Raw genomic sequence first — 24,933 nt, forward strand, 5'->3', positions numbered from 1 at the left:
CAAGGCCCCACAGGCCCAGTGGTAGCACAGTCTGGAAGGGCAGACACCGAGCAATGTGTCTGCACACAGAATTCAGAAGTCCTGAGCAAAGTTCCAGTCCGGTGGTAAGTCTTGGGTGCTCCTGGTCGTCTTTGGCGCCAGTGAACTTTCCCCCAACAAACCCCTCCGGTGCCCTCTTCTGCCGCTCTCTGCAAAGCCACACAGAGCGACCACCTCCCCACTGAACTAGCTAGCAACCTCCCTCCTTGTCCCCAGTGCAGAGTCACAAGCCCCAGTACTCACAGCCCCATGCAGCTCTGGGCAGCAGTGATACTGGGTCCAGCTCCGGCCTGTCCTTCTCGGGCAATTCCTCCCTGGCACAGTGCTCCTCCTGGCTCCTGTCCTGGGGTGTCCCCGATCGGCCCTGTCCTTCCCAGGCTTCAGGCAGGTTCTCTGCTGCTTCACTTTTCCAGGGCCTGCAGGCTGCCTCTCTCTCTCTCTCCCTGGAGCTCCAGCGCTGCCCCCTGGAGTTTCCCTCCTTTTTTCTTACTCTCCCCCTCCCACTTAGGAAAAAGATTTAAAGGGCCATGCTCTCTAAACCCCAAAGGGGTTACACTCTTCCCCCTCCCAAGAAGAAATAATCCTTGATGTCCCCATCAAGGTAGGCAACTCTAAACCATGGATCCCCAGCAGGAGACCCAGGGCCCCCATTCATCAGAAGCATTCCCATCATCCATCCCACAGGACCCCGGGGGGGGTGGAACAGGTTTCCCATGAGGCAGCTCGCCCCCCATGGCACCCCAGGGATCTGTAGGTCACTGGGTTCCCCTAAACGATCATACATCAGCACACACCTGGGCTTCCCTTCCCTAGAGGAACGTCTAGGCTGGCTGTCGGGTATTGGCTGAGGTGATGCCACTGAACATGGAAACAAGATGATGGGTCCTTGAGGCACAAATTCGAGTACATCTGGGTTTAAAGTGGCTGTTTGGGGTACAGGGTTTTCTGCCTGCACTGAACCTTCCTCATCATATTCTTGGGGGTCTCCACAGCTTGGGACAGTGGGGCCTCGGGAGTGCTCAGCGTGGGTTCTTCCCCTTCACCATCTCTTTGTGTGACAACAAGAGGATCCATTAGGGTCGGGGCATTCCAAACTGGATGTTCGCCAGACCCCATTTCATCCTCACTCTCCGAGGAGCTGGGTGTTTGCAAAGGACAGGTATATTTCCGTCGTTGGGACCGTGTCCGACTCGCAGGGCCGGGAGTCTCAGAATCTGTGGAAACATCCTCATGGGGAAACAATACTTGTCCTACAGGTAACAGATGATTCCGGTGGAGAGTTTTGGTGGGGCCGTGACTGCCCTCAGGACGTATGCGATACACTGGTAGATCCCCAAGTTTCTTCTCTATAATGTATGGGTGTGACTCCCAACGATCTGCAATTTTGTGTTTTCCCTGTAGTCCGAGATTTCGGGCCAAAACTCGGTCCCCAACCTCAATCTCCTGTTGCCTCACTCGCTGATCATATCGGGTTTTATTCTTTTGATTCTGGTGACCAGCTGCTTGCGTCGCTATCCGATATGCCTCCTTCAGTTGATCTCTTAAGCGAGTCACATACCCCAAGTATGTTTCTGGGAGTGCCCCATCTGAAGACACTCCAAAACAGAGATCAATTGGCAACCGGGCCTCTCGACCGAACATTAACATGTATGGTGTGAACCCAGTTGCATCGTGTCGAGTGCAGTTATACGCATGTACCAAATGCTCCACGTGCTGGCTCCAGTATTTTTTTCTGCCGAGGTTCCAGAGTTCCCAGCATGTTCAGTAGTGTGCGGTTGAATCGTTCTGGTAGTGGATCCCCTTGGGGATGATAAGGTGTGGGTGCGTGATTCAGGGCCGGCTCCAGGCACCAGCTTAACAAGCAGGTGCTTGGGGCGGCCAAGGGAGAGGGGTGGCACCTACGGCAATTTGGGGGCGGCAGGTCCCTCACTCCCTCTAGGAGCGAAGGACCTGCCGCTGAACTGCCGCCGCCGATCGCAGCTTTTTTTTTTTTCCCCCCAATTGCCGCCGCCGATCGCGATCGCGGCTTTTTTTTTTTTTTGCTTGGGGCTGCAGAAATGCTGGAGCTGGCCCTGTCGTGATTTCTTGATCCCCATGATCTTACAAAGTTCTTTTATTAACCAACTTTCAAAATCCTATCCCTGATATGAGTGTAGTCTGGCGGGCAACCCATAGTGGATGAAGAACTTTTCCCACAGGATCTTGGCAACCGTGGATGCTTTTTGATCTTTGGTGGGATAAGCCTGGGCATAACGAGTAAAATGGTCCGTGACCACCAAGATATTTGCAGTACCCCGGCGGTCAGGCTCTAATGACAGAAAGTCCATAAAGACAAGCTCCATGGGTGCAGAACTCGTGATGCTGACAAGAGGAGCCGCTTGCTTAGGCAGAGTCTTTCGTTGGATACATCTGGTGCAGGTGCGAATATGGTGGGCGATGTCAGGCCACATCCGGGGCCAATAGAATCTTGCCTTAACTAGGGCCTCCAATCGCTCGACTCCCAGATGCCCCATTCGATTGTGGCAGGCCTCTAACACGCCTCGCCGGTACTTCTGCGGTAGCACCAATTGCTTAAGGTGAGGCCTCTGGGGATGCTTCTGCCCTCGGTAAAGTCGTCCATCCCGAACCAATAGGCGATCCCATTCTTTCAGCAAAAGGGCCTCCTCCGGATGACTTGGTCGAATAGCCCTGGGATCCTTTCCCCTTTCCAATGCATAAAGGATGTCCTTCATCCGTGGATCAGCTCGCTGGGCATGCTCCACCTCTCGATCCTTTAGTTTGGGCAGCTGAGGGTCCTGTACTCTAGTAAAACTTGAGTAGACTATGGGTATGGCTTCTGGTGGTGCACCCAGACAGTCAATTGCTCGTTCTCCATTGGCTGTGGATTTTTCCTCCACAATGGATACCCGTTGGCATAAAGCTCTCAATTCAGGGGTCTCCACATTCATTTGATCATTGGGTAATAAATCCTTAGAGTGAGGCTGCCGAGACAAGGCATCTGCATCCATGTTTGTTCGACCGGGTCGATACTGCAGAGTGAAATCATAGGCAGAGTGTGCCGCTAACCACCAGTGCCCTGCTACGGATAATTTTGCTGTTGTCTTGATGTATGTAAAAGGGTTATCGGTTTTTACAATGAACTTGGCCCCATAGAAGTAGTCATGGAACCTCTCTGTGATGGCCCATTGCAATGCCAGGAACTCCACTTGATGAGCAGGGTAGTTTCTCTCAGGCGGTGTGAGACCCCGACTTGCAAACGCTACCGGTCGGAGTTTGCCCTCACACTCTTGATAAAGGACAGCACCTAAACCGGTGTAGCTTGCATCAACATGAAGTTCATATGGCTGGGTGGGATCAGAGTACACCAAAACAGGTGCTTGCGTGAGCTGTTGAATGATTTTACGGAAAGCTTCTTCACACTCAGCAGTCCACCGCTTTCCAAAAGGTGCACCCACATTAAAGTATTGATGCCGAGGTGAGTTCCCCTTCTTATTTGTGGGGGGGTATCCCTTGGTGAGCTCTGTGAGTGCATGTACGATGTGCGAAAAATTCTTGATAAATTTGCGGTAATAGCCACAGAATCCCAGAAACAACCGTAATTCCTTGAGAGTTGTGGGCCTTGGCCAGGTGGTTACCGCCTTCACCTTCTCTGGGTCTGTAGCTATACCATCTGCAGACACTATGTGTCCCACATACCGCACGGATGTCTGGCAGAAGATGCACTTGTCTAAGGATAACTTGAGGCCAGCCTGTTCCAAACGATCCAGGACTTTGCACAGCCGAGTCTCATGTTCTTCTAAAGTGCGCCCAAACACTATAATGTCATCCAGGTACACCAGACACTCCAATAGGTGCATGTCCCCTACCATCCACTCCATGAGTCGCTGAAACGTGGCTGGAGCTCCAGATACTCCCTGAGGCATGCGATTAAATTGGTAAAACCCTAAAGGACAGAGTCCTCTGGTGCCATGGGCACTTGATAGTATCCACTGCGGAGGTCAAGGACAGAGAACCAGCAGCTACCATTCAGGCTATCCAAGGCGTCATCCACCCGGGGCATTGTGTATTGGTCAGGGATCGTCCGCCGGTTCAGAGTGCGATAGTCGACGCACATGCGCACCTTTCCACTTTTCTTTCATACTACAATGATCGGCAATGCGTAGGGGCTCCTGGATTCATCAATGATACCTGCTTGAACCAGTTCCTGTAGGTGCTGCCTCATCTTCAATATCAGTGGGGGCTAATCGTCTTGACCTCTCTCGAAAAGGCCGACCATCCTGCATTTGGATATGGTGCTCCACATCATGTGCACACCCAACATCCCATTCGTGCATAGAGAAAACAGCCTTCCTCTTGACTAACTTCTCACTCCTTCCACTCAGCAGGAATGGGGGAAATCCCCAAACTGGAAACTATCCCTCCCAAAAGGTCTAGCCTTGGTCTTCTCTTGGGATGGGGGCCCCCTTGCTCGCTGGTCTGCGGCTTTACATAAAGCGTGCATTGGCAGCTCCTGCAGATAGTTGTTCTCTGCCATCTCACGGCATTTCCACGCCAATCCCTGGAACAGGTTTGCGTTTGTCCCTAGGATTAAAGGTGCATACTTTCTTCCCTTTGGATCTGGGCAGACCAGTGCCAATGTTTCTATTTCCTGGTTTACCCCTGCAACATTCTTTGGAAACTGAACATTTAACAGGATATATCCCAGATAGGGGCAGGAGTCACAGCCAATTTCCCAGACTGTCAGACCAGACAGGGGATGCAAGGGTAAATGCTGCAGGTCTTCTCGGTAGTAAGATTCATAGAGTATGGTGACCTGTGATCCGCTGTCCAGCAATGCCTCACACGATTGTCCTTCTATACGAACGGGTACTATAGCCTAGGGGCCTATCAGCCCATCTGGGTAACCCCTGTTTGTGTTTTTTTCTGGGGAGCCTTGGAATTTCAGGGTCTTGGGTTGCTCCTTCCCCAAGCCCTGTTGGTGTTTCCCTGAAGCTTCCCAATGGTCTGCTGCAATTTCTGAGATACCCTTGCATGATCTGTCTTGTTTTGGCAGTCCAAGGCATAGTGACCATCTCTTCCACAGTTATAACAGAAACCTTCTCGCTGGCTATCACCCCTCCTGCTACTCTCCCCTCTTGAGGATGGCACAGTATGTCCCTGAGCCTTCATCATGACCACTTCTCGGGTCAAATCTCTCAGTGCTGCTGCCACTGACGGGGCATCTTCCATCTCTCCAAGCACTGTAGTGGTGCGACTCCCTGCCATCTTCGGCTGCACCACTGCATCCACTTGCAACAATCGCTCCTCCTCTTCACATATCTCTCGAATGAGCTTGTGGAATGGGGGTGGGTTTTGGGCCCGCTCCCTCAGCTGCAGTCGCCACAACATCAACCCACCTTGTCGGGTGCCCCGAAGGATTTGGTCCAACCTAGCGGAATCAATGCGCTTGGTGGGGATGCCCTCCTTCTGCACTACCTGCTGTAGCAAATCCTCTAGTCTCCTGATGAAATCCGACAATCGTTCATGGGGCTCCTGATAGGTATGGCGGAACCGATAATACAGGTCTTCACTGCTATCAGTAGTACCGTAGACACTCTCAAGAGCAGTTAAATAGTCTTGCACTGTGGCAGCTGGTTGTGAGTCTTTCAGGGCTCGGATACTTCGCATGGCAGCTCCCCTCAGACTTTCAAGCACACATTTCCGCTTCTCAGCATCAGAGCATTCCCACTCTTGGACAAGTGGCACCGTAAAATCCCTCCAGGCCTCGTAATCCTCCTCTCCTGGGGGTACAGGTGACACCCCCGAGAATGAACGTAACCGCTTGTATGGAGCACTTTCATATAACGGCCTCAATGCATCTTTGAGAGTGTTTCCTAGCTCTTTGGCCCATCCCACCAGGCTGGGTGCTGCCGGTGTTGGAGCCCCTCCTAATGCCAAAATTAATTCTTCTCTTGTCCGCTTCTCATCCACCATCAGAGCTTGCAATTTCTGCGCTAAAGAATCCACCTCAAGTGACACAGGCACACTAGGAGGGGACTGCTCTGCCCCCAGAATTGTCCAGGGAATACCTTCTACTCGCACCTCTTTGGGCACTTTATCAAGATCGGTTTCCTTGGAGTGAGTACATAGTGCTACCATGCCCTTCACTTTGCGGTTGTAAATACGGGTGCGGACCTTTACTCTCCCCAGTATTTCAGCTGCATCTAAACTCTCCTCAATTTCATTTGGTTCCATCTCTTCTGGGAACCCCGCCACCAGCACAGCTTTGGTTACTGGGATTCGTGCCCCTTGGCACAGGTCTTCTAATAATCCTCTCTCCATTTTTTTTTTTTTTTTTTTTTTTTTTAAACTGAGATGAAAGTCACTCAGGAGTTTCTTTGCTCTGTGAAGAAGAGCCCAGGGTGCACAACGTAGGGGTGTGTGTGTGTGTGTGTGTGTGTGTGTGTGTGTGTGTGTGTGTACTGCAAAGTCCCCGTACGGGCCACCAAGTGTAACTTTAGAGCCCTCGTGGCCAAGATGGAGTCTGCTCTGCAGGCAGCTCTGGCCAAGAGAAGGCGTGCGCAGGAATGCAGCAGGAGAAATCCCTTCCACCCAAGGGGCACCTGTTCCAAACCCCCCAGAGTGAACACACACACCCACAGGAAAAGTACAGTGGATATAACAAGGGAAATATTTATTTACGGAGGGATGAGAGGAGAAAAACAACAAGGGGAAATATAGGGGGAGCAGTAAGACAGGGCTGCATCCAAGCCAAGGCCCCACAGGCCCAGTGGTAGCGCAGTCTGGAAGGGCAGACACCGAGCAATGTGTCTGCACACAGAATTCAGAAGTCCTGAGCAAAGTTCCAGTCCGGTGGTAAGTCTTGGGTGCTCCTGGTCGTCTTCGGCGCCAGTGAACTTTCCCCCAACAAACCCCTCCGGTGCCCTCTTCTGCCGCTCTCTGCAAAGCCACACAGAGCAACCACCTCCCCACTGAACTAGCTAGCAACCTCCCTCCTTGTCCCCGATGCAGAGTCACAAGCTCCAGTACTCACAGCCCCATGCAGCTCTGGGCAGCAGTGATACTGGGTCCAGCTCCGGCCTGTCCTTCTCGGGCAATTCCTCCCTGGCACAGTGCTCCTCCTGGCTCCTGTCCTGGGGTGTCCCCGATTGGCCCTGTCCTTCCCAGGCTTCAGGCAGGTTCTCTGCTGCTTCACTTTTCCCGGGCCTGCAGGCTGCCTCTCCCTCTCCCCCTGGAGTTTCCCTCCTTTTTTCTTACTCTCCCCCTCCCCCTTAGGAAAAAGATTTAAAGGGCCATGCTCTCTAAACCCCAAAGCATATAGATGCAGACTACAGCAATGAAAGGGGTTTTTCCTGTTGCTGTAGGAACTCAACCTCCCTGAGCGACAGTAGCGATACTGACAGACGCATTTTTCTGTAGTCCTAGTTGCGTCTAAACAGGGCATTAGGTCGGCATAGCTATGGCACTCGGGTGTGAAAAATCCACACCGCTGAGCGCCGTAGCTATGTCAACCCAACTTTTAAAGGCCTAAGACTAATGACATGAAATTAAGAAATGGATAAAATAAACTGAATCTCAGGAAAATCTTCTTGTCAGGAAATTTATTAGCCTATAGAATCATCTCTCGAGAGATGATGAAATCCCCACGTCTTGAGAATTCAAAATTAAAACTGCACAAAACAATAGTAAATGCACTGTAGGATGCATTTGATGACCAAACAACCTTTTCAATCTCAAGGTTCTAGGATTGTCTGAATCTTCCACCAGCACCTTTTAATGTTATTTATTTATATATATTTTATACAGTGCCCATTGCTGTAGCAACAGCATGTTAAATTAACGTAACCATACCACCTACGTAGGTTGGATAAACCCTATCATAATAGCTGTGCAAAAGCTACAGGGCTGTGCCTCACTGCCGCAGACAAGATTAAATTAAAAGCCTTAGTAAAAGGTTCAATTAAAAGCGTGGTGGAATAAATGCATATTTCACTGTACACTGAAGCAGGACTAGCAAATTGGTTCGGGTGAACAGCAGAGGAAATTTCACAGTAAGAGGCCTCAGCTGAAAGGATGCTAGGTAAAAGTTACTATCTATTCACATTTTCAAAAGGACTTCTTGTCCTTCCTTGTCTGATTACTCACAATGCTATTTTTGTAATATATTTATTATATGTACTGCAGTCACCCTCTTTGTGCTCTATTCTGCCCTAGCACTCCCGATTGTGCTGGGTGCTGTACAAACACATGGAAAGACTCTCCATGTGCCATGAAGTTCTTACAATATAATTTAATCAAAACTAATTACCATTCTCTCTTCTTCAACTTTAGCTTCAACATATATTCTCTAAGAATTTAGTCTTCACCTGCTTTTCCAATTTTATAAAGACTTGGGGTTTTGCTCATATTATTTTTACTCTCTAATAAGCCTCTTCTTGCTTTCTTGAAAACTGGATAATTCTGGTCTGGGTACCAAGCAGAACGAACCTGAATATTTCTAGATAAAACCTTTAGAATGAAGCTAACCTTAGAAGTAAACAATCAGTAATTTAAGGGGAAGAGTCCACACAAACACTACTGTTAGTGGGAGGGGAAACAAAGGCCAGGAAATTTGGTGTTAAGGATAACCTTACAGGAAACCCAAAAAAATTAGAGAATATGGAAATTCACATGGACGGTAGGAAGCCAAACTACTTCTTAAGGTCCCAGGGAAGTGAGTGTCTGCCTCCGGAGGTGGCAGAAGAGGGGTCACGTGACCAGCAACAAGTTTATGAGGGATTTGGGGGGTGGCAAGGAAAAGTCCTTCCATCAATCAGACTAATCTAATCTATTTAAACTTTGTCTCCCACTTCCTGTTCTAAATAAAGGATCTGCCAAAAAGCGTTAGCAATGTTTTCTAGCCATAGTGACAACCCCTTTTTTTTAAAAAAAGTCTTAATTTGCAAGCAGCATGTCAGATGAATTCATTGAGAAATCTCTCTAGGAATTAGCTTACATTTTGAGATCTGCCATGGCCAGCGTGTGAACCCCTCTCCCCTTCGGGGAGGCTAGCCTGCCGGCCATGCCCCTTCCTCCTGAGGCCCCGCCCCCCACTAGAGCCCCAAGCTACCCTCCTCTCCCGCAGCTGGAGGAGCCCCAGCCCACCCGCCCCAGTCACCCCGAACCACTGGGCAGGCCGGCCCAAGCCACCCCGGCCACCCCAGCCCCTGGCCACCAGCGGGCCCAAGCTCCAGGCCACTGGCTGGAGCTGAGTCTCCTCCTGCTTCAGGGGAGAGGGGGAGCAAGGACGGGGCCTTGGGGCGGAGCATGGGAGGGGCCACGGCTTGGGTTAGCTTAGCCTCCCCTGGCCTATAATACTCGCCACACATGAGGTCTGCTTTTGCAAGGAAAAAGGCTACAATTTAGATATCCAGCCCACTTTACACCATCATTTAAGCCCATTGGAGCTGATGTGCCATTCTGACACCCCTATTTAAAACCAAAGCTTTTAAAATGAGAGTTTAATCAACTCATCTTTGGCCCTGTATACTGAAATGTTTCACCTCCTTGTCTGAAGGCCACATTGGCAGCTAAGAGTGGCACAGAGCTCTGTGTAGGAGCTCAAGGTTATGTGCTGATATGTGCATGCTCCAGAGTACAGTGATTAACACACACTTTTACTTTTAAGTCAAAGCCTCCCACACAAATACCCAGAACGATGCATACCAGATTTCGTACAACACTTTAAGGTGAAAGTTTTATCACAATAAGAGTTATGGTTACAGAGAAAGTATGACCTTCTCCCAAAGAACTCGTTACATAAGGCAGTGTCAGAGTGAGGCATCAAATGGAAAGTCTGCAACTCTAAAAGAGGTCAAAGTAAAGTAAGATAAGCTTTTAGAACTATACATTTCAAGGGCTTTCCAATCAGTGTTGTGGTGAATATAATAATGGAACTTGACATCTTGGTACTGCAAAGGGGGGGGAGAATAAAAAATGTAATTTAAAAAGTTTTCATTGAGAAGTTTAAGTATCTGGTGTTGGGGAAAAAGAAAGCAAGAGGGTAAATCAGTGCATGAGCGAGGGGAGGCTAGCAGTGAAGCAGCACATAGGCCCATATCCTGCCCCTGTCTTTGTAGATTTAGAGGGCCCATGACACAGCAGAATGACTTCAGTTCTGCTGTATGGGATAACCAGATGCCCACACAGCCCAATTCTGCAGGGACTCCTGGCATGGCAGCGTACAAACAACTCTTTGGTACCATGGTTAGAGGTTCCATCACTATATGATTATCCTCTAGTCCCCCCTCCCCCCCAGCTGATGGGAATGTACAAAGGCTATGCAAGCTACTCCAGCTCTTAGGAGGAATAGTGATAGTGGAGCGCCAGGTGATTGAGAATCCACCTTGCTCATGTGGAATTTCCCAATGCCTTGCCTATTCAGACAAGATGCTGGGAGCAGAATCTGAGACGTAACTGAATGGAGTTAAACACAATTTAAACCGAACGGGATTGCAAGCCTGATATGGTCTCAATTCATTGCAATGTACAAATGTGCACTGAAGTTAGAGTGAACCACCAGTTGTTGTTGATCTGTGTATAAAGGGAGTGTGGGGTGGAAAGACTGTCAGAGGTTTTATGGTTAATAAGATGACTAAATAAAAAAAAGTGAGAGTAAAAAATTATAGTGAGATGGTGGTAGCACCTCCTCAAGTTAAGGTTGAGCCTAGCTTATATAATACTTAACAGCTGATTGTTGTTAACTGCTCTCAAACCCATAGTAAGAATTATTTTGTCCCAGTTTTAAAATTCACTTTGTGTTATCCTCGAATAAACTGTAGCATGTTTGAGCACTTGATGTCATTATAGGTTTTCCACTGTCAACTGATATAATCTAATAGTTATTAGGGAAATCCATCCAGCCAGACAAGCTTTTGTTCGTTATTTTTCTGATGGGCTGGGGAAATCACACGTATGTCTACACTACATGCTGTGCCAGTAGGAGAGAGCTCTCCTGCTGCCATAATTAAACCACCCACTGAGTGGTGGTAGCGCGTCTCCCGCCGTCATAACGCTGTCCACACTGGCGCTTTTGTCAGTGAAACTTATATCGGTCAGGAGGGCGTTTTTTCACACCCCTGATGGACAAAAGTTTTACTGACAGAAGTGCTAGTGTAGACAAAGACTTAGTCTGACCAACAACAAAGAAGTCACATCCACAAGAACATTTTCACAAAATCTTATAATTTGTAACTATTCATTTTATACTGCACACCCCATTTCTCATGCTTCACCATGCTGTGTTTAGAGCTGTGTAGTCATTAACATATTAATTACCCATATCTGATGTGTCTGGGAGAGAAGCCTGACAGGAACTAATACTGTAGCATTAACGTGGGGGTCGGCAACCTATGGCACACGTGCCAAAGACGGCACGGGAGCTGATTTTTAATGGCACGCTGCTGCCTGCCGGGGTCCCACTCAGCCTGCTGCTGAACCCCGGCAGCGGGCTGAGCCGGACCCTGGCAGGCAGCAGCGTGCCATTAAAAATCCTGCCCAACCTAGCCTGCTCTTCTCCGCCCCCCCCCCCCACTCTCTCTGGCGGGGGCAGGGGGCAGAAGCAAGCTTGGTCCTCTCGGCTGCTGCTGTACAGCAGGCTTCACCGGCAGCCAAGCTTCCCCCTCCCCCGCCTCTTCCCCCAGCGTGCTGCGTCGTGCCCCGCCTCCTCTCCCTCCCTGCCGCCGATGGCCCTTGCGAGGGAGGGGAGAAGAGCAGCCCCAGCGCCCTCGCTGCTCAGACCGGTAAGGAGGTGGAGAAGAGGCAGGTAGGAGCGGGGCGCTGCGTATCCCTCCAGCCCCCTGCCGTGAGCTGCTCAGGGGGCAGGGAGCACCCCCCTGATCCCAGCCCACCCAGCCCTCTGCCCTGACCCCTGCACCCTTGCACCCCAGCTCCCTGCATACCCCCATGACCCCATCCCTGATTCCTGCACCTTCCACCCATACCCAGCCCCCCCACACCCCATGCCCTGACTCCTGCACCCCTTACATGCCCCCAGCCCTCTGCCCTGACTCCTGTACCCTCCACACATCCCCAGCCCCCCCACACCCCATGCCCTGACTCTTGCACCCCCCACATCCCCACCCCCCACCCTGAGCACCAGGTTGGCAGCGGGGTGAGTGGGGCCGGCGGCTGGGATCCCAGCTGGCAAGGGGCCGGCAGCCAGAATCCCAAACCGGCAGCCGGCTGAGCGAGGCCGGCAGCCGGGACCCTGGCTGGCAGGAGCCAGCGGACGGAACCCCAGACCGGCAGCGGGCTGAGCCGCTCGGCCCGCCGCCGGTCTGGGGTGCCGGCCCGCTCAGCTTGCCGCTGGTCTGGGGTCCCGGCCCCGCTCAGCCCGCTGCTGGTCTGGGGTTCTGGCTGCCGGCCCGGGGTTCTGGCTGCTGGCCCCTTGCCAACTGGGGTCCCAGCCGCCGGCCCTGCTCAGCCCGCTGCCGGCCTAGGTGAACGGAACCCCAGGCTGGCAGCGGGTTCAGCAGGTCGGCGGCTTAAGATCAGCATTTTAATTTAATTTTAAATGAAGCTTCTTGAACATTTTGAAAACCTTGTTTACTTTACATACAACAGTAGTTTAGATATATTATATATAGACTTAGAGAGAGAGACCTTCTAAAAAACGTTAAAATGTATTACCGGCACGCGAAACCTTAAATTAAAGTGAATAAATGAAGACTCGGCACACCACTTCTGAATGGTTGCCGACCCCTGCATTAACACCTAATTAGTAAGTCATTCAAGACATTAGAACAAAAATGATACTTTTAGTCATTGTATGTAAGCATTTGACAATGGCACACATCACTGTATTTGCCATAGGGATGTGACAAGTACCTGATTCAGATCTGATTTATACTGTGCACAAATCCAGCCCCCAAAATTTCATGGCAGACACTAAGTTAGGACAACGGGGGGGGGGGGGGGGGGGATCCGGGGAACTACAGGCCAGTCAGCCTCACCTCAGTCCCTGGAAAAATCATGGAGCAGGTCCTCAAGGAATCAATTCTGAAGCACTAAGAGGAGAGGAAAGTGATCAGGAACAGTCAGCCTGGATTCACCAAGAGCAAGTCATGCCTGACTAACCTAATTGCCTTCTATGAGGAGATAACTGGGTCTGTGGATGAGGGGAAAGCAGTGGATGTGTTATTCCTTGACTTTAGCAAAGCTTTTGATACAGTCTCCCACAGTATTCTTGCCAGCAAGTTAAAGAAGTATGGGTTGGATGAATGGACTATAAGGTGGATAAAAAGCTGGCTAGATCGTCGGGCTCAACGGGTAGTGATCAACGGCTCCATGTCTAGTTGGCAGCCGGTTTCAAGCGGAGTGCCCCAAGGGTCGGTCCTGGGGCCGGTTTTGTTCAATATCTTCATTAATGATCTGGAGGATGGCGTGGACTGCACTCTCAGCAAGTTTGCAGATGACACTAAATTGGGAGGAGTGGTAGATACGCTGGAGGGTAGGAATAGGATACAGAGGGACTTAGACAAATTAGAGGATTGGGCCAAAAGAAATCTGATGCGGTTCAACAAGGACAAGTGCAGAGTCCTGCACTTAGGACGGAAGAATCCCATGCACTGCTACAGACTAGGGATCAAATGGCTAGGCAGCAGTTCTGCAGAAAAGGAGTTACAGTGGACAAGAAGCTGGATATGAGTCAACAGTGTGCCCTTGTTGCCAAGAAGGCTAACGGCATTTTGGGCTGTATAAGTAGGGGCATTGCCAGCACATCGAGGGACGTGATCATTCCCCTCTATTCGACATTGGTGAGGCCTCATCTGGAGTACTGTGTCCAGTTTTGGGCCCCACACTACAAGAAGGATGTGGAAAAAATGGAAAGAGTCCAGCAGAGGGCAACAAAAATGATTAGGGGGCTGGAGCACATGACTTATGAGGAGAGGCTGAGGGAACTGGGATTGTTTAGTCTGCAGAAGAGAAGAATGAGGGGGGATTTGATAGCTGCTTTCAACTACCTGAAAGGGGGTTCCAAAGAGGATGGATCTAGACTGTTCTCAGTGGTAGCAGATGACAGAATAAGGAGTAATGGTCTCAAGTTGCAGTGGGGGAGGTTTAGGTTGGATATTAGGAAAAACTTTTTCACTAGGAGGGTGGTGAAGCACTGGAATAGGTTACCTAGGGAGGTGGTGGTGGAATCTTTTTCCTTAGAGGTTTTTAAGGTCAGGCTTGACAAAGCCCTGGCTGGGATGATTTAGTTGGGGATCGGTCCTGCTTTGAGCAGGGGGTTGGACTAGATGACCTCCTGAGGTCCCTTCCAACCCTGATATTCTATGATTCTATATTTATAAAGCAACCCTCAAAAGGGCTAATGCACGAGGGGGGCATTTTCAGGATTTCTTTTAAATTCCAAACATGTAGGCCAACGGCTTCAAAATCGGAGCCTGAGATTAGTTTCCTAAATCCATACTTATGCACCTGAATAACTGACCTCATTTTCCTGGGTGCTCAGCACCCAGCAGTTCCTATTGATTGGTTATATTCGAGACCTCCTCCTTGAGCGTCCTCCCGATGTTTATTTGCACTCATGTGCCACCCACTGTTTAGGGTTCCACCATTGTGTCTGAAATCAGTAGGCGATTGAGCTTCTGCCTTGTCAGTCACATTTGTTCCCTCCTGAAACTGAGCTTATTTAATCTCGCCCCACTTTTTAAAAAAACACCTTAAAATTTTTTTTTGCAGAGGTGTTTTGAAATCAGCACTACTGTTGTTTTGTTCACCCCTCTGGTCTCTAATTTTGTTGAGATAAAGGTGTTCTTTTATAAATGAAATTGTTTTTATTATTTTTGTTCAGTACCCCCAAGAGTTTTTTCAGAGGGGAGTGTGCTTTATCAATAAAATTATTATTTTGATCAGCACTATTCAATGTTTGGCCCCGTTAGGCCCCTAATTTTCAAAATCTTGTCCTAGTGCCTCATTGAGAACTACAAAGTGTTCAGCCCAGAAGAGGCCCTCGGGGCGAGGGAGAAATATTCTCTAGAGACTGGTAAAATTGATATTATCCTGAAGGAAATATTTTGGAATGCAAGCTCCCTGTGAATCCCTGAGCCATGTCACCAAGTTTACTTCCAGAGTAAAATGATGTTGAAAACTCATTATTGGTGTTGATTTTACAGCAGAAACATTGATCTGGAGTCACACAACCTAGTCTTTTCTTGGTCTCAATAACCACTACTGAATCAGCAAGTGTTTCAGAGGCAGAATGGGGATTCTCTTTTGTGAGGGTTTTCTCATTTTGCATACAGGGCTGCCATCAAATGCTTTTCTGAACATGCTTTCTAAATGGCAGGTTGCCAAGGAAAATGTTGACATAGTGCTCCAGAACAATGCTATTAACATAATGAGAGTTTTCAGTGACTCCTGTGTCAGTTTGGGGTGTCCTGATCATGCTCTGCACTAACAACACTTTGTTAAAACAACCTCTGTGGCCCTCTTGATTGCCATCAGCCAGAAAGCAGTCAGCCTTTTTCAAAATTCCTTTTGTCAAACTCTACAGCTCACAAGTGGAATTAGGCTCGCTGGAAGATTATGAGCAGGTGGAGTTGGGTTTTCCAGTTGTTACATTTATGTGATGAAAAAATATATGGGTTCTGACAGTATCCTTCTCTGCTTGCAGTATTGTTGTAGCCATGTTGGTCCCAAGATAAGAGCGACAAGATGTGTGAGGTAATTGGACCAAACTTCTGTTGGTGAAAGAGACAAGCTTTGGAGCTACACAGAGCTCTTCTTCACATCTGGGAAAGATCCTAAGAGTGTCAGAGTTAAGTACAAGGTGGACCAGATTATTCAGCATAAGTAGTTAATACAACTACAGCCCATACTTGATGGGGACCACATCCTGGAAAAAAAAAATCTTTCCTGAAACCTCCCAAACTCGCAACACTCAGCCGCAAAAGAAAGCTCCCCACAGAGCAGGACACATCCAACTTTAAGCAGCACCAGACGCAAAACCTGTAAACATATCTCCACTGCTACAATGATTGACACGCCCCACAACACACCTCTCAAGATCCATAGGTCCTAGGCGTGCCTATCACAACATGTGGTGTACTTCTTCCAGTGCACTAAATGCCCCAACAACAACTACGTAGGTGACACCAGATAGACAATCACTATGATCTCAAATGAGCTCACACAGAAAAATGATAAGACAAAAAACACCGTATCATACCATATTATTTCTCACAAACGGATCACTCCATATCTGACTTCTCAGTTTCAAAGGAAACCTGCACAATACCTGCAAAAGATGAGCTTGGGAGCTTAAATTCATAACTTTGCTAAATACTAAAAATCATGCACTTAATCAAGACACTGGTTTTATGGCTTATTACAACAATATGTAACCCACTAACCACCCCCTTTTTTTGGCTTATATCTGAAAGACTAACAGGAGACTTCCCCTAGAATGGTCCCTTAGCATATGTGTTAGCTACCTATGCTTAACAATTTGTTTCAGCTGTCACACTCTGAGTACCTTTCCCGGACCTGAAAGAGAGCTCTGTGTAGCTCAAAAGCTTGTCTCTCTCACCAGCAGAAATTGGTCCAATAAAAGGTATTACCTCACCCACCTTGTCTCTCCAGTATTCTTCTCTGTGGATTTGAATACCAATCTGCTAACACACTACATGTGGCAAAGTCTGGTATTCAGATACTCAGATACTACAGTGATGCGCAGTGTAGAAATGCCTATACATGAAAGAAATTCTTGAGGCCTTGAGAACTAGTTAGTTCTTGAGAACTATCTTGTAAGGTAAGCTGTAGAGATTTCAGCATTACCATCATGTCTCCAACAATTTATCTGTGCTCAGGAATTCCCACACCAAGACACTGGAACCAAAAACAAAAAAACAAAACAAAAAAACCCTGAGCTGTTCAGCTACACTGAGTATGAACAAGCTATATTGTGACTTGTGTCCTCTATTACAAGTACAACACCGCTTTCAGCTCAGAGTCAAATAGCACTAATGCTACCCCCACTGACTGCACAGAGCAGCCCCACAAGAGATTGGCCCTACATGAGTCACAATCTCTCCCCCATATTCTCCTAGGACAATGCAGCTCAAGAGCACTCCCGAGGCTGGGCTGTGGCATAAATGGCACAATCTAGCCTTTAATGTGCTGTAGCTCTCTTGAAGGCTTTATATCAAAAACATTTAACAGTTATCTAAGGTATTCTGTGTAATGTTCTTTTCCATACAGACTGCTTATTACGGCGAGAACTGTTATTGACCTCTATATTTAGGTTGCCTAACATTTACCATTATAACAGATTACTGCGATTTTTTTTTTTAGAAGTTCTAACACCTCCATTGTTTGCAGCAGGGTTTTAAAATTTGCTGTGGAGAGCACCCTCAGGCTAGAGTAGCGCCTTTTCTTTGTCCCCTGAAATTCTGTTTAGGTTTAGCTGAGTTATGAACTGTTAAATATTGCCATATATCCCTTCTCTTGCTTGAGTTCCTCAAGAAATAACTGAAGACAAATATTTTAAAGAGCTGGGCCCATGCCATCACCAGAGTAGCAGCAGTAGCAGCAAATACTGCACTGGGAATGCCTGGGAGCAGCTGTTATGAAGGGTGGAGGGAACAGCAGGGCCAGATTCCTACCTATGCATACCTCCTAGTCCCAGCAGACAGCCGCAGCTTTCCATTCCGTCCTGTAAGGTCACAAACATGAGGCAGAAGCCCACCACTTCCTGAGGGTGGGGAAAGGGAAATATGGGCCAGGCTGTGTTCCCCCTTTTAACCGCATGACACCGGAGGTCCGTTTTCCCCTCTCTGGGTTAACAGTCGTCTTTTGTTGCTACCTAATATAGTTGGTTCCATAGCTCAAGTGGTAAGCTGCAGTGCTAAAGGTTTAGAGTTCAAACCCAGCCTATGGTTCAAGATGTGGGCGGAGTTACAGCTGAATACAGGTTCATAGATTCTAAGGCCAGAAGGCACCATTATAATCATCTAGTCTGACCTCCTCTAAAGCTTCCCCAAAAATAATTCCCAGAGCATATCTTTTAGAAAAACATCCAATCGTCGTGATTTAAAAGTTGTCAATGATGGAGAATACACCATGACTCTTGGTAACTTGTTCCAGTGGTTAATTACTCTCTCCGTTAAACATTTATGCCCTATGTCCAGTCTGAATCTACCAGAATTTACTTTTGTTCACACATGAGACAGTTTTTAATTACATGATCACATACTATTCCCCACACAGGACGCATGTCTCGGTCAACGCACAGGAAAGATGCGTAAGGGCGTAAATCTGACATTCCCAAACTTTCAAGTGCTTGACTATACAACCTAAATAATGTAGGGGGTTATTTTGTACATAGAGGCAAATGAGGCATTTTGTAAGGAATCAGTCAAGATTATACAACTTTCAGTGTATAATTCAATTATTGTAGCTCGTATCTGATATATGGAATAGACAACACATGTTATCCAAATCCATAGAAAAGTGGATTCATAACAACCTTAATCTACAAAACTATGTAGCTGCAAACCTGTGTAGCTATTCAGATCTTAACAGACTATGGACCTGATCCTCCAGCCATGGAAGCCAATGGCAAAACTCCAATACAATTCAGTGGGAGCTAGACCAGGCACTATATAACAGTGGTTCTCAAACTTTTATACTGGTGACCTCTTTCACATAGCAAGCCTCTGAGTGCTTATAAATTAAAAACACATTTTTATATATTTAACACCATTATAAATGCTGGAGGAAAAGCGAGGTTTGGGGTGGAGGCTGACAGCTCGCGACCCCCATGTAATAACCTCATGACCCCCTGAGGAGTCCCAATCCCCAGTTTGAGAACCCCTGCTATATAAGCATGGACCAAGTAGGGTTGCCAACTTTCTAATCGTACAAAACCGAACACCCGTCCCCGAGGTCCTGCCCCTGTCCCGCCCCTTCTCTGAGGCCCCACCCCTGCTCGCTCCATCCCCACCTGCCTCCATTGCTCGCTCTCCCTCACCCTCACTCACTTTCACCGGCCGTGGGCAAGGGGTTGGGGTGTGGGAGGGGGGTGAGGGCTCTGGCCGGGGGTGCCGGCTCTGGGGTGGGGCTGAGGATGGGGGTTTGGGGTGCGGGAGGGGGCTCAGGGCTGCGGCAGGAGGTTGGGGGGTGAGGGCTCCCGCTGGGGGTGCAGGAGGTGGCTCAGGACTGGGGCAGGGGGTTAGGTGTGAGGGGGTGCAGGCTCCGGGAGGGAGTATGGGTGCAGGAGGGGACTCCAGGATGGGGCAGGAGGTTGGGGTGCACGAGGGGGCGCGGGGTCCTGGCGGCGCTTACTGCGGCTCCCAGCAAGCGGCTGCCAGGTCCCTGTGGCCCCTAGGTGCATGGGAGGCTCCATGTGCTGCCCTCGCACCTGCAAGCATCACCCCCACAGCTCCCATTGGTCACTGTTCCTGGCCAATGGGAGCTGCGGACTCGGCACTCAGGGCGGGGGCAGCATGCAAAGACTCCCTGGCCGCCCATGTGCCATGGGACCGCAGGGACCTGACGGCCGCTTCCGGGAGCTGCAGGGAGTCAGGGCAGGCAGGGAGCCTGCCTTAGCCTGGGGCCCCACTGCATCACTGACTGGAGCTGCCAGGGTCCCTTTTCGACCGGGTGTTCCAGTCGAAAACCGGACACCTGGCAACCCTAGCACTAAGCTTCAGTGTGACTCAAAACTGACTATCTGCTCATGAAAGAAAATGCATGTTCATAGAGTCATAGAAATGTGGGGCTGGAAGTGACCTTGAAAGGTCATCTCCATGCTCACCTGCTGAGGCAGGATTAAGTATATACCAACAACAACAACTGCCATGTTATCCAGGAACTCACATTTCTTTTAATATTCAGTCTTTGTTACATTTTTTAACAATAAATAGCTTATAAATCAAAACTTAGCTATATATAATCATTATGGTCACAAATACACTCAAATACCATAATGGTGAGTGCTACATAAATACCTAGAAAGACCAACAGATAAACACATAATTAATTTACCCCATAAGAGTCAAAAACCTACTGTACCAAATAGGAAGGAAAATAGGCCTATTAATTTTAATTATATAAAGTCCAATTTTATTATACAAACTCTTGTTAGCTTTAGTGATGTATAATCTTGTACCAGCCCTGTAAAAAAAAAAAAAAAAAAAAAAGATTTAGGGGAATTTGAATGCCCTTAAACAAAAAATTGGATGGTGTTTCTATTGAAACTGGCCCTAAATCAGTTGCTATCACATTCTTGTGTATGATTTGTCATATACAATAATTACAGTGTTTCCTTTCTTTAAATGTACAGAGACCACAATACTCTAAAGCAGAGTCTAATCCCTTTGACTCTATAGAAGGGCTTTTTATTAATCCTTCTGAACATGTGATCTAGATTGCCTGCATAGTTTCAAAATAATGAAAGTACAAGCTGTCAGGCAAAGAACAAAAGAAAGTTTTCGTTCCAGATTGTTACTTTAAATGAGTTTCATTTAGCCCCTAAATTAATACAGATGTTTTAAGAAAAATAATTTAAACAATAAGTGAGATTTTGGTTTTAGAAATGAGTTTTGATATGAAGCTCTGAAAATTTTAAGGGTTTACTTTGTAAGATGTTTGCATTGAAAATGAAATTTGTGGAATTACAGTAATTTCGTTAAAAGCTAATTCCTATACAGAATTTTGCCTTAGTCACTTAATTTCTGGAATTTATTCCAAGAATACTATAGCCATTGTAGGAAAATTTATCATGAAATTAGCTATAAGAGGTCTGACCAAAAAAAGGTCTCACCTCTGGGATAAGGAGGAGTAAAGAAGCATCAGAGACTCCCCCACCCCCAAAGCAGAAACAACTCCAGGCACTTATATATGCTAACTGGTGTTTAAAAATAGGGTCAAGTATGATATCACACACTATTTCTATATACACAAACAAAAAAGAAGCCAGTACCCTAGACAAGCTGTAATGAACACAGACCATTCAGAGGAGCAGGAAATTACAGGACCAATTTTGCAGTGTCGCTCCCTGCACCCCTTTCTTTATGCTAACAGTTTTGAAACAACCAAAAAAATCATTTGTTTATTTTAAAAGAAACAAACCTTCTAATTTTACCCAATACCATTTTAAACTAAAAAAAACAAACAAACAAAAAACGCAACATAAACTGGCAACTTGCAGTTTAAACTGAGGAGAGGAAGGGAGAAATGGACAATACGACCTATACCTCTCTTCTAGGGATGCGCAAATCCTGAATCTTTGAATGCCTGTTAGCACAAAAAATGCTGCTATTCGGGCACTGAATCTTCTACAGCCCTTGCCTAGTCTTTGGGGTGGGTGGTCAGAGGGAGTTAGAGTGAAAATCCCTTTCCAGAGAAAGATTCCAGGATCACATAGCAATCCTCAGGCTTCTTGCCACAGCTGAGTCAGAACAAAAAGGCTTGCACGGGCTTCCCTCAGGGTATGACTATGCTGCAATCTGAGGTATGATTGCACCTCAGGTTGGCATACCCATGCTAGCTTTAATCTAGCTAGTGCAGCTAAAAACAGCAGTGAAGGGCCAGCCAGTGGGCTAGTAACGCATGAGAAGAGGATGCCAGTGCTAACCCCCAAAACCTATACACAGTAGGGGTAGAGGATTATGACATGCTGGCCTTCTCTGTCAAGACTGGAGAGAAGAGGGGAGATGCCCCTCACACTGGGGAGGGGATAAAGAAGAGAAAATGTAGCTTTGGGTGGTGGAGAGCAGCTCTATCCAAATAATATTTTGGGCCCAATGTTGGTTCTGGTATGCATCCCTAATTTTTCCTTTTTCTATGTTGTTCAGCTGTCTGGCAGGAGATTACATTTTTAAGGGGGGGGGGGAGTACAGTAAATTAGCCAAACCAAATTAAAAAATAAATAATAGCAGGGCTCATCGTACTTCACTTCTCTCACCTGGAAACCAGAGCTGAGGTCGGAGGGTACGCCACAGTATAGGAACTATTGTTAACCTAGACTCCTAGGGTGAAATCCTGGCCCCAGTGAAGTCAATGGGAGTTCTGCCATTGACTTCAGTGGAGCCAGGATTTCACCCATACATAGTCAGCTGTAAATTAACCTTTTTGCATGTCAGGCTGTTAATCCCACAGCTGCAGAACTGGAACTAACACTGCTTAAATTTACCTCTAATACCTCAGTACCTGGGATAGAGGAGACAATACAAGACAAAGTGGTCCAACTCCATTCCAATTAGGTACCTAACTATTTAAGGTTCAGTGATTCTCATGTTCACACCTTCCTCCAACCTGATTCAATGGGCCAGATTCAAAGGGGAGTTTAAAATAATAAAATTTACCTGCTTACCCTCAACATGTAAATTCCACCAGTTTAGACTCAGATTTAGACCCAGATTCTCTTTAGACTCACATCGTTTTGAGGATGTCTGATTTACACCCTTTACCACAGCACCACTGAATTTGACCTTCCGAGTCTACAGAGTCTAAACTGGTACAATGCCTGTATTGAGCAACTGGACAAAAGGGATGTAGCAGAAAATGTAACTACAGTACTTTGTGCTTTCCAAAGTAAAATAGGTCACCTCCTGTGTCAATGGGATTACTTGCATCAGAAGGAGAAGGCGAATTTGGCCAATGGATTCAAGACTGGTGGCCAAATTCTCCTTCTGACACACCCGTGTAACCCTCTTGATTTCAAAGGAGTTGTTCTGGTGTCAATTCTGAGAGGAGAATTTGGCCTCCAGTCCCTGACTAATTATTTAACTATTCACGGATGTTGCCGATGCTTCACAGAGATAGCTGCTATTATTTCCATTTCTACTAGTGGTAAATGGGGTATAATTTTTGACAATGCCTGCCAGCCCAGTGCTCAGAGAGAGCGTTGTATTCATGTCTGCACTGTGCTATTTGCTGTGATAGCTAGCTTAGACTCAGTCAGAGAAGTCCATTAAGCCCAGAATTCAAGGGCACAGCACAAATAAATAAAAAGCAAAATAAGTCAATTTACTTTCTGTGCATGCTGGTTTCTAATGTCTGTTTTCATTTTCTTTCCTCCTGAAAGCAGCTCTCCCGTGTGTGTCTGTCTGATATTATAGAACAGGATGAATATAACAATTAACTTAAGATCCCCAGGAGACAGTACCAAGTATGCCTTATTAATTACCAGCATAAAATTTTCATTTGTAACAAAGGAATTTACACATTTCAGTGCTGCTAATCCTTACATTTTCAAACTGGTCTATGGAGTTTTAGCTACACAAGTCTCTATAAGGTGAAAACATGCCCCTTTATTGTTTTGCTCATATCTATATTTGTGTGATAGTCATACAACCTTGTACTGTATGGGAGAGTCATTAACAGATTTCTGATTTTTCCCTGTTTTTGGTGGGAAATCATCAGGGAATTGGTGTCTTATCTATTCAAGAAAAAAACTAATACCTCAATTATGACAGCATTTTTTGGTCAGTACTTCTGCCAATTACTTGCTAAAGTCAAATACATTTAGACAGCATGAAGAGTTTTGAGACTTTTACATGCAGAGTACAGTCTAATCTCAGAGGATACAGTCTCCTGACTTTTTTCTTGCTGTAGTTACAGACCTACTACTTAAAGTGAAAGTCAATATCATGAACTAAAATCTTGACTTTCATTTGCATCAGTGTGACAGTAAAGATAGATATTGCTTTGTTACTGCCAACATCCACTTCCAGCATGCACAAGGGAAGATACTACAAGCACATGGCAATTATTTCCAACTGTCTCTGCCTGGTATCATTTCAATTTTAAGAGGATTACGGAAGCCCCTGTGATATGCTCTGGCAGGTACTCTCTAAGGATATAGATATACACACACACACACATATATATATATATATATATATATATATATATATATATATATATACACACACACACACATTTTTCTGCCATATGAAGTGTTAAAAAACACAATACTGACATTTTCATTGTCGTAGTAATTTATTATTTTACAGCTAGTATTACCTGTTTTCTTTTGTTTCCCCTGACTTATTTTCTTTCCTGTCTTTAACTCCAGTTCTGAGAGAGCTTTTTCACTGGAAAAATTAGTTACTGCTTCTCCACCTGGCAAAGTAGATTCATAAGAAACTCCAGTGGCACCTGAAGATACAGTGGAAGTGATGCTTCCTGCAGGAGCCCTTGCGCTAACTGTAGTCCGACTCAGTGAAACTCCATTTGTTACGTAGCCCTTAGGCACACTTATGTTTGAAGTGATAGTGTTGACAGCTGTGGCTACAGGTGGAGTAGTTGTTTGTGTGGTGCCCCACAGCCGTTGCCACCACCATTGCCCTTCTATAAAACCAGACTGCATTAGGAAAATAATCCAGGCTAGTTTGCTGAACATCTTTCAGTGCTGCAGACAACAAATCAAGCCTCAAGCTTTCCTCTCCAATTGTTTGATTGCTGTCTCCAATTTTTACAGCTGGTAAAAATGAAGAAGAAATGACTTCATCCTAAAAACTGTTGAAAGTTGGTTTACGTTGCTGCCAGAGTTCATAAGCCACCTTCAAACGTATTTTGTGATCTTAGGTGTCTAATTTACAGCCTAAATATTCCTTACTAACCATTTGTGTCCTTGTGTAACGTAGCTCTGAAGCCAGTTGGTCACCAGACTTCTTTTCAAATGGAAATGAAGTGCATACCAGCCAGTTTTAGAAGGAGTTTCTCAGCTACACCAATCAAAGTACTGGACACCTCCCTCCCCCCAAAAAAACACATACAACAAACAACAAAAAACAAAAAACCTTGTCTCATAAGCAGCGACAACAAATGAAGAAACTTTTGTTATATAGGTCTCCCTGGTGATAGGCTCCTTGCTGTGGTAAAAATTGATCCTTGTGC

The 24,933-nt window shown here is 46.8% G+C and overlaps 1 protein-coding gene across 1 annotated transcript in view; it reads right to left on the bottom strand.

Moving 5' to 3' along the window:
- Positions 1 to 24,436, bottom strand: part of COL15A1 (collagen type XV alpha 1 chain) — a 198,937-nt gene extending 174,501 nt beyond the window's left edge. The window contains exon 1 of the mRNA XM_065400013.1: positions 24,058 to 24,436. Within this exon, the coding sequence (XP_065256085.1) occupies positions 24,058 to 24,436 (379 nt within the window). The remainder of the gene's footprint in view (positions 1 to 24,057) is intronic.
- Positions 24,437 to 24,933: the final 497 nt, after the last annotated feature.

This window comes from Emys orbicularis, chromosome 2, assembly GCF_028017835.1.
Source record: "Emys orbicularis isolate rEmyOrb1 chromosome 2, rEmyOrb1.hap1, whole genome shotgun sequence".
Taxonomy (NCBI): domain Eukaryota; kingdom Metazoa; phylum Chordata; order Testudines; family Emydidae; genus Emys; species Emys orbicularis.